General features: G+C 41.1%; 1 protein-coding gene across 1 annotated transcript in view; it reads right to left on the bottom strand.

Moving 5' to 3' along the window:
- Window positions 1–207: 207 nt before the first annotated feature.
- Window positions 208–15,499, bottom strand: part of scai (suppressor of cancer cell invasion) — a 31,880-nt gene continuing 16,588 nt past the window's right edge. Inside the window, exons 10-17 of the mRNA XM_023397882.2 lie at window positions 14,566–14,667; window positions 13,195–13,273; window positions 12,364–12,463; window positions 11,898–11,979; window positions 10,452–10,524; window positions 9,153–9,326; window positions 8,799–8,899; window positions 208–6,643 (exon numbers count right to left, since the gene is read on the bottom strand). Coding sequence (XP_023253650.1) covers window positions 6,497–6,643; window positions 8,799–8,899; window positions 9,153–9,326; window positions 10,452–10,524; window positions 11,898–11,979; window positions 12,364–12,463; window positions 13,195–13,273; window positions 14,566–14,667 — 858 coding nt within the window. The 3' untranslated portion in view covers window positions 208–6,496. The remainder of the gene's footprint in view (window positions 6,644–8,798; window positions 8,900–9,152; window positions 9,327–10,451; window positions 10,525–11,897; window positions 11,980–12,363; window positions 12,464–13,194; window positions 13,274–14,565; window positions 14,668–15,499) is intronic.

The raw sequence follows: 15,499 nt of genomic DNA, 5'->3' as shown, positions 1-15,499 counted from the left end.
CATATTCCATAAAAACTACAAATATGGCTCTCTATAAAGATGAATAAAACAGATACAGTTGGCAAATCTGTACATTCATGTTCTGGCAAATTATCTAAGACAAATACAAACAAAAATAAAGTTGATGATGAAAGTACACTATCAATCTTTGTGTTTTTAAACTTGTCTTTCAGTCCCTCCCAGTCCCTCAATAAAAACACGTATTGGTCCTTTTATGAAGCCGAACTTTCTTTTTCTTTATTGGCTCCATCTGGCAACACACAGAAAAAAAACATCTGATACAATAATTGATCTCAATCATTGTTAAGATGGGAAAGTGACAGTACAACAGTCTTTGGCACTTTCTATTCTAAACAAACATGCTGCTTACAGAGATAATCATCTGTGCATTTCTTTTTTTAAACTTAAATACTGAAAATACATTTGACAGATTGACTCAAACTAAAATTCACAACAAGCAAGTCACACATGTTGCTATAAAGGAGGGCTGCACCCAACCTTTAGACATTTTTACAGGTATAAAAAGATAGAAATGACCCTTGTGTATCTGGGTGAGAAAACAGGGTCGATCAGTTGGCAGTTATCTGTGATGTGATGGACGTGCCTCTCCATGGATGTGGTTCCCTTATATGGAGCAGTGGCCTTTGTGCTTAAAAACAAGTTTATTTTATGTGCTCTGGTGGATTCTAACAGTGGTTATACAGGGTGAGCACTGATTTGGATCCTGCCACAATGACCGGCCATCAAATCTGCCCAGTGGCTGTTTTCTCTGACCGTCATGTCAGTGTTGGTTTCGGATTTTCTATGAACTTTCTCCATAGGAACGTTGGACAGAAGTGCAGAGTGGTAGCTTTAGAAAACAAACCATTGATTCTGTGGTAAAAATCTGTCGTTTACTGAACATGTTTTAAGTAGCAGAAACATTTTCTGCTGAAAAACATCTTCATTGTTCCTGGAAAGAACTTGAAATTTCTCACATCATCTGTTTATGTAGGATCCAACAGGGAATTTGATAGTAAATCAGATTACAAGACACAAGTCACATATACCTCTGAACAACCAGTGGTTTGCAAACAACAGTTGGTGACAAATTAAAGGAAAAACAGAGTAAATGGATGACAGTGTTTCCATCCACAGGTCACAGGGGTCACTGATGGTCTAATGAGGATGAAGATGATGTGAATCATATGCTGTGACCTTCAGTCTCCAGATCTCAGTCCAGTTGAACTGTGGGAGATGTTGGAGTGGCGTGTTAATAATAATAATAATAATAATAATGATAATAATAACTCAGATTTTTATAGTGCCTTTCAAGGTACCCAAGGCCACTTTACAGGAAAAAAAACCCCAAAATAAATAAAGAACAAATAAATGAAAACAAGACAAGCGCTCTCCACCATCATCTTCATCTAAACACCACATGAGGGAATATGTTTATGAGGAATGGTTCATCCTCCAGTAGAGTTCACAGATTTGGAGCGGTGAAGCTGTTCTGGAGGATCAACACCTGACTCAGACTCTTAATGATGGTTTGTCCTTTAGTTTGTCACCGTCTGTATCATTATAACAAAAGGCAATGAGAGCAGAAGAGAAAGGAAAGTCTTATGTTGTTTAAGAGGGGTTTTCTCTTGGTGTCCACCCTGCATAAGGCTTTATAATCAATGAGTCCAATCAGTCTCTGCATGATCGTATAGATCAGCCACAGATTCTAAGATCTGATCACTTCAAACACACTATCAAAAAGATCATGTGTGCACAAATTAATATCTTGTTTGTATGAGTTGTTATGTTTACACAGAATTAATCATTGTGATAAAAAGAACCAATCACTTAAAGGCTTAAAGGGGCTATCTGTAAGTTTTCTCTGCTGCTGAATGTAGTTTCTTGTCAGGAGCAGGTGGTGGCTTCAGGGATCATTGTTTTCAGGCCAGACTGGAGGCTGCAGTGAATTCGTTATCGGAAAGTGAGGAGATGGGCCAGAGCTAGCTGGTTAGCATGCTAACTTCAGTAGAATAAAAGAGTTAACATTGGTGTTTGTTCCCACATCTGGAGACAGCTGTTGGTGAGTAAAGGAAAGAAGTTTGATGCTGAACTCACAACGTTTCTTCTAGACCGGTAAGTAAACAGCTGCTAATGCTAACGTTGAAAACTTACAAATAGCACCTTTAAGGGGCGACTCTGATACACCCATCAAATCATGTGAAGCCTGCATTTCCATTTGCATCACACAGAATCAGTTCATGCTCCATGTGCTGCTGGGTAGTTTATATAAAACCGAAAATATAAAATAAAAAACAAACACACACTGATACAATGAACAATCCTATTTGTGACAGAATACAAGCAAATTCAACTGGTCCTTTTTTTTTGCACTAATGGTCCCACTGATGCTACCTGATAAATGAAGTGGTTGAATTCATGGCCGAGTTTTAAATGTAAAGCACAGAAGACATCAATACAGCAAAGGTCTGAAGAGAAGCTAGTTAGTTATGCCGTTTATTGGTTTCTTTTTATAGGTAGACTTATAACGGTGGTTATTTTCCAGTAGCTGATGCTTATTTGTGCCATTAGGCCACAACATTTGCTTTTTTTCATGGAGACTGAGATCAGGGAACACACCATACAACATGTTATAACATATAAACATGAGGTCTTGAGACTTAATGTACAAACTTGCCAACATGCAATATTTGACAATTAAAATGAATAAATTTCTTCACGTCTTCTTCTTCTGTCCTAATCAGCGTCCAAACATGTAAAAAAGTTGGTTCCTTTGGAAAGTAAAAAATCATGACTGGTGTTGCACTGAAAGCACCACAGGCTGTAAAACAGCAGGATTGATCATTCTGTCACACATGTTCACCGACATGTTATTGCTGCCTCTTCAACACTGTTTAGAATCAGCCGACATGTCTGACACGTTTCAGGCAGAAGCTGTTAGAAAGTGAAGCAGTGACAGATGAAGAGTTTCTACAGTTCAGCCGGCATGAGGAACAATAACACGCAGGGGTTTGTCTCTTTTTCCCCTAAAGCACAACAAACATGATCATAACAATATTAAACTTCATAAAGTACAAGCCCACAATATCTTAATCGTCAGAACTGTCAACACAACGGAAACGTGGAGGCTGATTTTACAGTGAAAATAGAAGAAAGTGTAGAAATGGCTCACTGTCCTAAACAGATGTGAAATGGAGAAAACAGCTGTTTTCCTCTGCTGCTCTTCACGTCCTCAGGAAGTTGGAATGTAACGTCTTTAGAAAAACGGCCGGAGAACAAACCGGCCTCATTCACATGTTGTCATCCCACACTTTACTTAATACAGAGCACACACATCTGTGCAGAAACGTTGCTTTACATCAGCTGTACACGTTCTCTAACAATGTCAATAAATATAATAAACACCACAGTGGTGTTCTTCCATCAGCTCAGAAATCTTAATCTCATCCAGCCGCCTCGTCTCTACATTTGGGTCGGGGGCAGTTAACTGAGCTGGTTTCAGAGTCAGCGTCACTACAGTGACCTGTACTCCCTCACTGGTGCCAGGACTAAATCCCCTGCAGCAATACCTCATAAAGATCCCGACTTATTATAACAGCCTCCATCCTGCTTCCTGCGTGTGTCAGGATGTGGGGCAAAATTCAAAACATATAAAACCCTTGCATCCTCAGCTGTGCTGGACTAAAGGATAGTACATAGTGATGGTTTAGCTTTTAGCTGCTCATCAGAGGCGAGGCTAAAATGTCCAGTTCGTAGGTGACTGTGTGTGTATCAGACCCTGATATCTCCTCTCCCTCTGAGTCTCAGAGCTCCATAGTTTCTAAAAACTATTAAAAAACACATCAGTGAGTGTCACTGTTGCACTGGGTCACATGTTCCTTCATCACCTTCAACACACCGTCCTGCTGCCACAAACACACTACCGCACCAAATGTGGATGAATCCGCCTCTGAATCGGTTTGATGTCCAGCTGTTTTAATAACTAACATTTTGGCCTAAGAACGGCATTGTGGGAAAGGTCCAGGTGTCATCTAGAAAATATATCGTCTGGGGAAGGTGTTTGGAAATGTGGTGAATAGATATGGAGACACCTCGTTTCGATACCGATCCATGTATCCAAATCTGAAGGAATCTCATTTGAAGTAAGTCAACATATTTCCTTCATACTTGCTGAAATGTCTGAGGGTCGACATGTTGGACAGACACTGACATCTCTCTTCAGCTTGTGGGACAAAAATGGAGGTTACAGTGGTGCCTATAACTGCCCGTCCTACACACCTGATCTGATCTGAGAGAAACTACACAATCTGTAGTTTGTTAGATTCTGGAAACTGAAATGTAAAAAACTATAACATTACTGTTTAAATGTTATTTGCACACAGTTGATTTAGCCACTGTTCCACCATTGTTCCCATGAACACTTCAGTCACCAAGTGTTCGTCTTCTTCAGTAACAGAGAGAAATGACTGTAGTGTGAGACGGCATGAGGGATTTAATCCTGGCACCAGTCTGACAGCAGACTACTGAACTATACTGAACTCTGCTGAGTTACTACTGCAGAACCAAAGTCCGACAGAAACATGACGTGAATGAAAAAGTACCTGGACTGTGTTTTATAATCTGATCCTTCATTTATTCACATCCAGACTGTTTGGATGATCTTTTTTCAGCTCTGGAAGTGGAGACAGAAACGACTGGGAGAGAGAGGGATGGATGATGATATACAGTAGGTCTCGGGGCCAGAGTAGCACCCTGGGAATCATGGGAAGTGGTCCTCAGGTGGCTGCCTGGTTTGAGGCCATTGGTAGAATCAGTTTAGATGACATGATGTTTCCTGTGATCCACGTCACACCTCAGTGAACACAGAACATTTTAAGTGCCAACAAATAGGTTTTCATTTTAAAATCTCATGAGTTGTTGCGTTCATGCAGCAGCCACCAGGAAGCAGCTGCAGTTTCTTTCTCAAACAGTGGATGACGTCCTGCTGAGAATACGCAGCATCCAGGAAACGTCTCAGAGGAGGAGCGTGTGTTCCGGTTATCATAAAGCTGCCGACGTTCTTTCATGTTTTAAATGTTTAAACACACATTTGTCAATAATCTGGATAGAAACAGATGCCTTGTTGCTTCCAGCCTCATCTGTCATCACTTGTTTTAAAGGTCAACAACTGTGGTGAATTCAGCTGCATTAAAACACAGTGACATTATGACACCGGAGGAAACGTCCAGGTTAATGGACAGTTCCACCCCAAACAGACACAGTTACAATCAGCTGATGAAAAACTATCATTTGGGCTTTATAACTGATCAAAAGTGAGAAGGCTCCACAGAGGTCACGGTCTCTGTTCTCAGCAGCTAAAGTTAGCACGGTGGTTGCTGCTGGTTCATCCTCCCTCCGCTCCTCCCAGTCGTCCTGTCTCTCTTTGCGGGTCCAGTAGCTGACAGCTGACAGGAGGCGGCACCTGAGAGCCTGAAGCAGTGGATCAGTGGTGGACAGTGACATTACTGGTGTTCATAAGGAAGCTAGCCAATGATTTTCCAATCGAGCTAACAGCTGGCGGGTCACATGATGCTCCTGTCATCATGGAGCTCACAGAGGCGTGCTGGCTCATTTCAGTTGGTGTGCTTACTACACGTCTCCTCCTGTTATCTCTTCACTAGATTGTCTTCATTTGTCAACTCAACAGTAAATGTACAGGCCCATGCAACACATGCACTGGCTCCATTTTAAAATCTACAACCCGATTTCCATCCTCACAGGTGGAGGCCGCTCTTTGTGAATAAAATAACTCCATGGATTTGTTTTTTTTTGTTTTTTGCCCGTTCGCATGCAGATATGGAAAATAAAACAAACACCACTTTCAACAGGCACAAGGTCGAAGCCGTGGAACGACGGACTGCTGGTAAATGACACGAAGGAGGAGTGAAATCTTTACAACTAAACATGTGCAACACAACAAACCTCATGCACCTCAGCCTGCTACAAGAGAAGCTGTTACACAGCAAACAAACAAAGATCCAGCTCTAACATTTATGGTGAAATCTTCCAGATTCCAGCTCAGTGTGTAAATATTTACTGATGCAGGTTTCATTCATCTGCCTGCTCTGCATCACAACCTTCACTCTGATAAACAATTCAAAATATTATTGAAAAAACTAAACACACAACCAACATTAACGTCTTTACAACTGTCTGACATGAGGGATAAAGTCACAGGCTGCAGTTTGGATGTGGACTTTCTTCTTATATGATCTTATATCAATGAGTGAAGCCGCTGAGACTCAAAAGAGGGAATTTACACTGACACTTGACCTCTCTGGCTGCACTACATTTGCTTCCACAAGTAACAGTTAAATGCAGGACGTGAACTCGTATGTGCTGAATCAATTATGTCATTACCTGTAAAAAACAAAAAAACAAAAACCGAAGGACAGCTGAGGGCTCTGGCAGCTGAGTCTCTATGTACACATGTGCCATTGTGCCCTTTGCAAAGATGTTAGTAGGCTTCCAGTGAATCATCCCAAAAAAGGCTCTGCACATCCAGCATGGTGGCCAGCTCCAGGACGTGCTTCTGTAGGAGGCTGCTCTCCACTGTGTCCTGTTTAGGCAGCTCAGGGTACGACTCCGGGAAGCTCCGGGACTCCTGCAAACACAAAGTCACACATGCTTTAAAGGAATACTATTAATAATTGAACACTGAGGGTAAGGACACACCAAGGTGGTGAAATCTATAAACACATCTTTCTCTCTTGGTTCCAGACCTCCATCAAGACTGAAACAGCTTTTTCCTAAACGGCCTCTAGAGTGTGTGAATGTTAAAACACCGGCTCTGTGTTTCAGTGTGTTCAGGACAGAAACGATGTACATCTACATCAGGACTGCACTGCAAGTATCTGTACTTTACGTGAGTCTTCCAAACTTTTAATATCATTCAGGCCGTTCTTCTTCTTCTTCTAAATCATGTGAGTTAGAGTAGGACACACTCAGACTTTAGGAGAAATACCTGCTCTCTTGTCTCTTTCCTTCAGCTCAGGAGTGAGATATGATGTGATGTGATGATGATCTGCAGACCAGTGTACAGGTCCATTACCAGCTGGTGGAGTGCAGCAGTGATGCATTGTGGGAAGCACTGAGCTGGGAATAGATGCTCTGAAGTGGTATTAGGACAAGTGTGGGTAGAGTGTGTTGTGTGATGTGGGACACGGTTTCCTGCGAGCCTGATGGACCATGAATGTGACTAAAGTGTTCAAGACCACAAGACTGAGTACTGGGATCCTGCAGGGCTCCAGACCGGCTTTTCACATGGGCTGACTAAATTTTTCATTTCGGTGCTACAGCACATTTGAAGTGTTTCCTTTTTGGCCGTTTTGTCAGATCTGAGCCACAGAAACTGGATGAGTCACTCACTGATGAAGGCAGATCTTTAGGCCTTTTTGTATGCAGTATGTAGTAGGTTCAGAGAATTCACGGTGGGGTTGTTTTTTCTGTTTTTTTTGCCTGTATTTGCAAGGACAACAGAGATTGACAGAAACTGCGGGGAGCAGAGGAATGTCATGCAGCAATGAATCCAGCCAGCTGGGAGTCAAACCAGGAACTCGCTGCTGTGCTGACTTGGTGAGCACCCTAAGCCCTCAGCTATCAGGTCTCCCAATTCATGAGGTCATGGATGTGGATGGCCAGTAGTTGCTAGGTAGAAAGGTAAATTGGGCACTGTTGTACCTGTTTTCATACATTTACTGACACAAGATTTTACATTACCAGGAATTAAACAGAGAAGCAGTAGAAGGAAACAGGTTTCATTTGAAACTATGAAATTCTAAATGAGAAGATTTCACAAAAAACGGGAAATAATATTAATTTTCTGGCACAGTTCCTTAAAAAAAAAGAGAACAATCCCGGGAAAATCGGGAAAAGTGGCAACCCTAGCTCAGAGTCAGATGAGGCCAAAGATGCTGGTTCAGGATCAGACATCTTACCCAACAACTAACTGCTCTGTACAATTATTATTACTTCACTTGAGAATTTCCATTTCATACAACTTCATTCTTTCTATTTCACTACATTTGTTTCACAACTTTAGTGACTTGTTACTTTTGAGATGAAGATTATAAAATAACAAGTTTTTAATATACAACACTGTGTCAAAGATGAAACCAGTCACCAAACAGTGATTTTTCATGATTTCATGTCAATAAATGTTCAGATCTAATCTATTGAATCTAATGATGTGGTACATAATAATAATAAATCAGTCAGAGGAACCAAACCAGGAGTTTGACTTTAATACTTTAACTACATTTTACTGCTGACACTACTTTTATTTTTGCATTTATTTTCACTTACTGCTGTGCTGCAGTTTTACTTAAGTGAAGGATCTGAATACTTCTTCCACCACTGATCTCACAGGAGACAGAGCAGACAGGTGGTGGAGCAGTTACCTCCACCAGTGATGTCAGGTGTGGGCCTTTAAGGGCCGGCCCCTTTTCATGTTGAATTAACCAATATGTTTCTAAGTTTGCGATGTCACTCAAAGACAGACATGCTATATTTATTTTTTCAGCAAAGAAGAATATCAGGGTTGCAGCCAATCAGAGGTAGAGTGGGGTGGGGCGGGGTATTAAAATAACAATACATACATACAGACTTACACTATGTCTCAATTCAGCCTGACCAACCCAGAGCAGCCCTTCTAATGTCAGACACAGCTCTGGAGCGGCTCCTCTCACCATACGATGCACTGTTGACATTCATTTAAACCCGGCTCCTTTCCCAGCTGAACCACAGCAGCAGCGACTTACCCGGAACAGTTTATGCAGCCTCAGAGCCGCAGAGCAGAACACGAAGCGGATCAACAGCAGTCGCAGGAACTCGTCACCAAAGAATTGCAAAAAGGCTTGATCTGTAAAAAACAACATTAGTGCTGAGCCGAGAGGCCGATTCATCGATCAGCCGATCAGCAACAATTTGATAATACATTAATCAGCTAAGTCATTAAATCAGGCAAACATCCCAAACATTTCCTCAAACGTGTCTCTTTTTTAAATCATTGTAAATTGATTTTGGATTGTTGCTCTGACAAAACAAACATCACCTCGAGTACAATCTTCATAACATATTAGCAGACATGACGGAATCCGTGGCGGACATGTTACCTATGGTTCTTGATCGAGTTATCATCTGCCCGATGTCACGGTAGACTTTGCGAAGAAATTCTTGAGCCCTGTCCCACAGACCTCGTCGCACACTGTTTAAACCACAGACAGAGGAGAAAGCCAGGAGCGGGCTGTAGAGGAAGAGAGTGAAGAGACTCCCACGCTGAGACTGATCTGGACAGGGCACAGGTCAGAGACACACAATGTGAGGACATCATAAAATATAAAGACTGGACATTTTTAAACCACAGAGAGAAAATCATTATAACAGCATCTCTGAGATAAAGATTGACAGGTGATAAATAACCTAACACATGGCTGGTGATATTCTACAGACCCATGATGAGACCAAACCAAAAAATAATAAAAAAAAATATATGTATATAGTAAATAAGTATAAAAAAGAAAATGAATGTTTCTATTTTTTCTATTTTATTATGTTCAACAGGCAAGGCAAAACTAGAATGGCTCTCAGTGGAGCAGACCCCTCCAAGGCAAAATCAATGAAAGTGTGGGAAAATGTCACAATGTCACAAAAAAAAAACCCTGGATCTGCACCTGCACCTAAATCTAATGGGTCCTTCGTCACCCATGTCCCATCCCTCCACCTCCAAGTTTGGTGCAAATCAGTTCAGCACCTTTTTTTTCAGCACTGACAAACAAACCATCAGACAAAGGTGATGATCAGGAGATGATCATGAAGTCATGTGACTGAGGTTTGAGTTTTATAAACTCTGAATCCAGTTTAAATTCTTCATTAAATCCATTAAAATATTCAGATTTGTAACAAAAGTTAAAATTGTCTAAAACTCAAAGATTTAATTGAGATCAGAGCTTTTTGTGGACTGCGGCAGAAACACAACAGTCTGATCACAATCCAATGTAAAATGAGATGATCAGTAGAAGACACAGGATGTTGATTAAATGTGTGTCTGACATTAAAATAACAGCTGCAGCCTTCTGACATTTACACCTTATTTTTCACAAGCTCATTGATCCAAATACTGTTTATTACTGTAACATTCATTTTTATGTTTGAGCAGAGGGAAGACATCAAGTCGTCCCAAATCACAAGGTCAAAGTCCAGGTGAAGTCACTGGTGTTACAAGTCTTTTATGATTTGATTAATACCAGTTTAACATCATCACATTTAGTCCGTCTCAGGTCTAGGTCACATGACTCTGGTCTCAGAGACAAATACATGGTTGGTTTTGGTCTTTTCCTGGAATTAGTTGACGAACAGAAAACAGAACATCACCAGATTTATGTGTGTTTAGTGTTGTTCTGAGTGACACACACCTTGTACACTTTTGGGATACACTGTAGGGGATAGTAGACACACCAGAGGCTGGCCAAAAAGATTTGTGAAATTCTGTTAGGACAAAAAAAACCTCATGTTAATTATGAGAATATACGGTTGGTGACTGTGATCACATCAGATACAATATTTAGACAGTTACACGTTTTCTTCTTCAGGCTCTGAGCTTCAGCAGATTCAATGTGAAATAAAATAATGGAGACGACATTAAAGTTTCAGCTTTAATGTGAGCAGGTTGAAGTTGGGACAGGTCTCCCTCCTGTCATTTAAGACTTAGTCAGTAGACAGTTTTTTTTACAGTAGTGCATTAATATATGGGTCTATTCCTTGTTACCATTTAATGTTGTGTCTGTGGTTCGACTCTAAAATGTCCAACTTTCCAGCAGAAATAAACAAGTTTACAGCCTGGTACAAAATACAGTTTTGGTCTCTAGAGCTAATTTCCTCCTTCATGACACCTGTTTATATAACTCACCTGTTTCCACTTTATCAAGGCTTAAAGTTATGGAGAATTAAGGGTGTGGCCTCTTTGAGTGACAGGTGGGTGAGTCTATGCTTGCCACTAACCAGCATGCACTGAAGTCTCAGCTCCACACGCCCCGCCTCTTTGACCATTTTTGGATTAACTGGGAGCTAGGGGCGGAGTCAGACACTACCAAGATGGCAACGGTGAAGCAGCTCACTCCGAGCCTCAAAACCTGAGGGTGACGTCATAGAGGCTACGTCCATCTTTATTTACAGTCAATGGGACAAATGTTTTGGAGACGGGGGAACTGGTGACACAGATGGTGAGAAAGTGAAGTGACAACCTTTTCGTGGGTTTACTTTCACTTCATACTAAATGAATAATCAAACATCATATCCACAGCGTGATAAACATTAAGCACAGCTGTGTTGTGTGGTGTGTGTGTTTTTAGAAACAGAATAACTCAAACCATTTACACCTGCAATTCACTATTAAACTACTGAGCTCCATTCCCAAACCCTCAGGAGAGGGTCAGACCATATGATGTCCTGGATGGTTGTGGACAGCACCACAGAGCAGCTGAAATACCAAAGTTTTTGTATTTCTTTTCATCTCAACAACATTAACAAAATATATAAAAAGAAAAAAAAAAACGATGGACGGATGAAACAAAAATCAACCTATGTCTGCCTTTAGTCTGCTGAAGACCAGACTGAAGGCAGAGACCCCACAACATCTGCAGTGAGGGTCTGAGAGAGCAAAGAGTCTGCTAATGATTGATTTCATGTGTTCCTGTCCAGTTACTGTTTAACCCCCAAGCTTTGGACCTGCCACTTTAATGTCGTCTCCATTATTTTATTTCAGCCTGAGAGTGCTGAAGCTCAGAGCCTGATGAAGAACTGTCCACATACTTACGGCCTTGACTGTAGATGTTTGTTAGGCAACTTGACCTGCTTCGTACCTTGTAGGCTGTGCTATTTGAAGAATCCACGATGACAAAGAGCGGCTTCCGGGTGAAGGGGAATAAGTCTCCTGGATGAAGGCTGCAACATTACAAAGCAGTAAATATCAGGAACCTACATTTCTATCTTTAGTCAGCTGCTGTGCAGGTCGCTGGTTGTGGTGAGAGCTTGTTATCATCAGAGCGTGGGCAGCACTCAGGCGTCACACTGACTCAAATAGATGTTATTTGTCATTAGTCACAACAAGATCAACTAAAACACTTGTTTTAGTAACTAAACACAGGATGTGGGAGAAGCTGTTGTGTTCACTGTCAAAGCTTCAACAACCTGTGAAAACTTCCTTTGCTTTATTTTAAGTACTGAAAAATCTCAACTTGAACTTTTCCTAAAAGGAGCATTTGATGACATCATGATGAATTCATGAGGCAGACAGAAATAATGAACAGTGCAGAGGTGGTTTCTCACCAGTGCATTTCTTTCTGGGCTTGATTCCTCTTCTGCACCGTCTCTCCATTCACCACATCTCGATTTGTGTTGGTTAGAACTCCTCCAAAATCATACGGTCCTGCAGGAGACGTTCAAAGACAAAAGCTTTATCTAACTACCAGACACAGAGGTGATTGTATGATATTCTGAATATCCCAGGAGCCTTAGAGGCAGCTCGATGGATAAATGCTTTTAAATGTGGCTTTCCCTTTAATTTGTTCTTGTGCTCACAGGTGATGTGACACCTGATGCTTTCACTTTATTCCACTGATCTACAGATGGTGGGAAACGCTGCGATCAACCAGCACAGACAGTGAAGAAGAAAACTGACGGTAAATGAAACAGGAATAAAAACAGAGCAGGTGTCAAACTTTTCGGAAGAAATTTAATGTTTTATCAAGAAGGAAACACAGTCAACTCCGTTTTAGACCTTTAGCTGGAATAACAGCGTCTCATGTCTACTTTAATGAAGAGGTTTGTTATACAGACTGTTGTCATGACATGAGACTGACTTACAAATGTTTTTCAGTCTATTTTGGCCTTCTTTTGGATGTACAAATGTGTGTATTACATATTCTAGGATCTCTGATTTGGTGCATCACAGTTACTAATTGTACTAACTACATATCTAAAACAAAATGGGGCAAGTATAAAGCTTCATAAATCTGCACTAAAAGGGGAGACATCCTTTGTTTTCTTAAATGAAACAGGAAAAATTCAAAAACAGTTTGGAAGAAACTCTTGTCCTCAAAATCTCATGAAGATCACACATGATGTCAGCAAAGACATTTTCAAAGAAAGAAATTTTACCTTCATAGTCTGAATGACCAGTGGGAAAGACTCCAGTCGCTGACAGGTAAACCAGCAGAACGCTGTTGGCAGGTAATTCCTGGAAACGGAAAAAAAAAAAAGATTATATAGAACATTAAGGAGACTTGTGTTAGAAACATGTACTTTAAACAGAAAAAGATCATTGTATGTCGACACTTCCTACTGTTGCAGCCCTGCTGTCTACTACAGGAGAAAGACCAGTTTACCCTGTGATACGTTAAAGAGTTGGTGGGTAATTATTCCTTTTTTCCATCGTGTTTGACACTGTCATTTTGTTTATATTCAATTATACTGTTAGTAGTTTTAGGGCTTATGAGTATATTTGTTGAATATAGCTGTTAATTTGACTGATTCTTCCAGTTTATTCATAGACATGTCAGCTGCTGCCAGCAGCGCTCAGGATGCTGAGAAGCGACCACTGTAAGAGGCGAGCCAGGCTCATGTTCCAGTAGGCGTTTGTGTGTGTGTGTGTGTGTGTGTGTGTGTGTGTGGTGTGTGTGTGTGTGTGTGTGTGTGGGGATGCTAACCCTTTTGTTAACAAAAATTGTTGTTAACCCCCATCCTCTCTCTCCAGCCCACCACCTCACTGTGCTGCGTGTTGATGAAACCATGACGCTGTCTGTGATGCTGAAGTAACAGCAGATTTAAACGAACTGCTCATTGTTATCAAATTGTCTCTGAAGCAAATAACCAGAGCTCTCATGGTCTCAGCTCTCAGTCATTTTAAGAGACATATTGTAGCAACATTCAGAGCCACCTCGGTTTCCTGAAGTAGTGAAGTAGCCATTGTTAGAGTTGAATGTTGCTTAGCGGTCTTGGATTTTCATTACTAGGCAATGCGTTGGAATGTATAACATATCGTAGCCATCACTTCAACCGTTAAAATCCCTAGTTTCATCAGTGACAAAGTCTGATCACTCCTGCAGCTCTTCATTCATTTCCCTGCCCTCACTGTTATTTAAAAACAAGCTGCGATAAAGTCTACACATAAAAAATGTTGCTATACCTGGTATTTTTTATTTTACTGACTAATAAACTAAACAGTGACTGTAAGAAAAACTCCAACACACAGTCATAATTTCTGCTTTGCTGAATGAATCGGGACGAGTTAGAGTTCAAGCTGCTGCGAGGAGCGACTGAGATGCTGATAAACACAGACCCTGATAACACTTAAATGTCCCGGTCAGAGAACCTCAATCTGAAAACAACAAATAAACAGCAGCACAAAGCTGAGAATCTAAATATCAACAGTGTCACACACCGAGGATGACAGATCCTGTAAATCTGACACATCTCAACAACCTCACGTCTAATGATAAACATTAGTTTAAGATTAAAGTGACCACTGACCTTAAAAGAGGCAGACAAGAAAGTAAACAGCTGGCTGAACGTCGGCTTGTACAGCAAATACTTGTGAGGGTTTTCTCGTTTGGCTGGTTTCTCACTGGGCTCCTGTAGAGAAATATTTGACATCATTACTCTTCATATCTCAGTCCAAGTTTACTTACTACATATGACGATGATGGTAACTGTGACCAGTCTTCTATTAGGTGATGGGGTGTTTATCTTGTATCTTGCCCAAAATGTGGACAGGAGGAGCCGGGAATCGAACCATGTCCACCTTCCTTGTAGTGGACGACCCACTGGAACTGAGAGCTGCGTCTCACACAGCTCTCAGTTGCAGCTTCAGTGACAGAGCTGCTGTTACACTGCACTGAATTTTAGATGCAAATACATCCTTATTTCATTTGAGCAAAAAAATAACAGGAAGGAAGAAGCTGGACGCTTCTCTCTTTATACACTGAGTCCAGATGCTGCAGCTCGGCTCTTAACCCAGTCCAAACGATGTGTTCACTTCACCCTGGACTCAGCATCTCTACACTGGCTGCCTGTTTATTTTAGGATTGATTTTAAAATTCTTTTCATGACTTTTAAGGTCAGGTTTGGGCTGACCCCCCCAGCTTTTATCCCCTTATGATCCAGGACACAGTGTGAGATCCTCTGGTAGTTCACTGCTGGTGGGTCAAAGGTCTAGGTTAAAAATCAAAGGAGACGGGGCCTTCGCTGTCAGGGCCCTGAACTGTGGAACAACCTGCCAGAGGAGATCAGACTCTCTGAGTCAGTTCAGTTTTTTCTTCTTCGCTTCTTCACATTTTTTTATAAAGAACTTTTTATCATGTGATTTCTTTTTAATTTTCATTTACATTGTACTTTGATTCGTTTGGATATTCCAATCCTAATATTCCGGACAATTGTAAAAAATGTAGAGCAGAGAAAGGTACAC

Source organism: Seriola lalandi, unplaced genomic scaffold (assembly GCF_002814215.2).
Source record: "Seriola lalandi dorsalis isolate HSWRI2012SDOR001 ecotype SW California unplaced genomic scaffold, Sedor1 jcf7180002054939, whole genome shotgun sequence".
In the NCBI taxonomy this organism is placed as follows: domain Eukaryota; kingdom Metazoa; phylum Chordata; class Actinopteri; order Carangiformes; family Carangidae; genus Seriola; species Seriola lalandi.
This window is presented reverse-complemented; position numbering and strand designations above follow the sequence as displayed.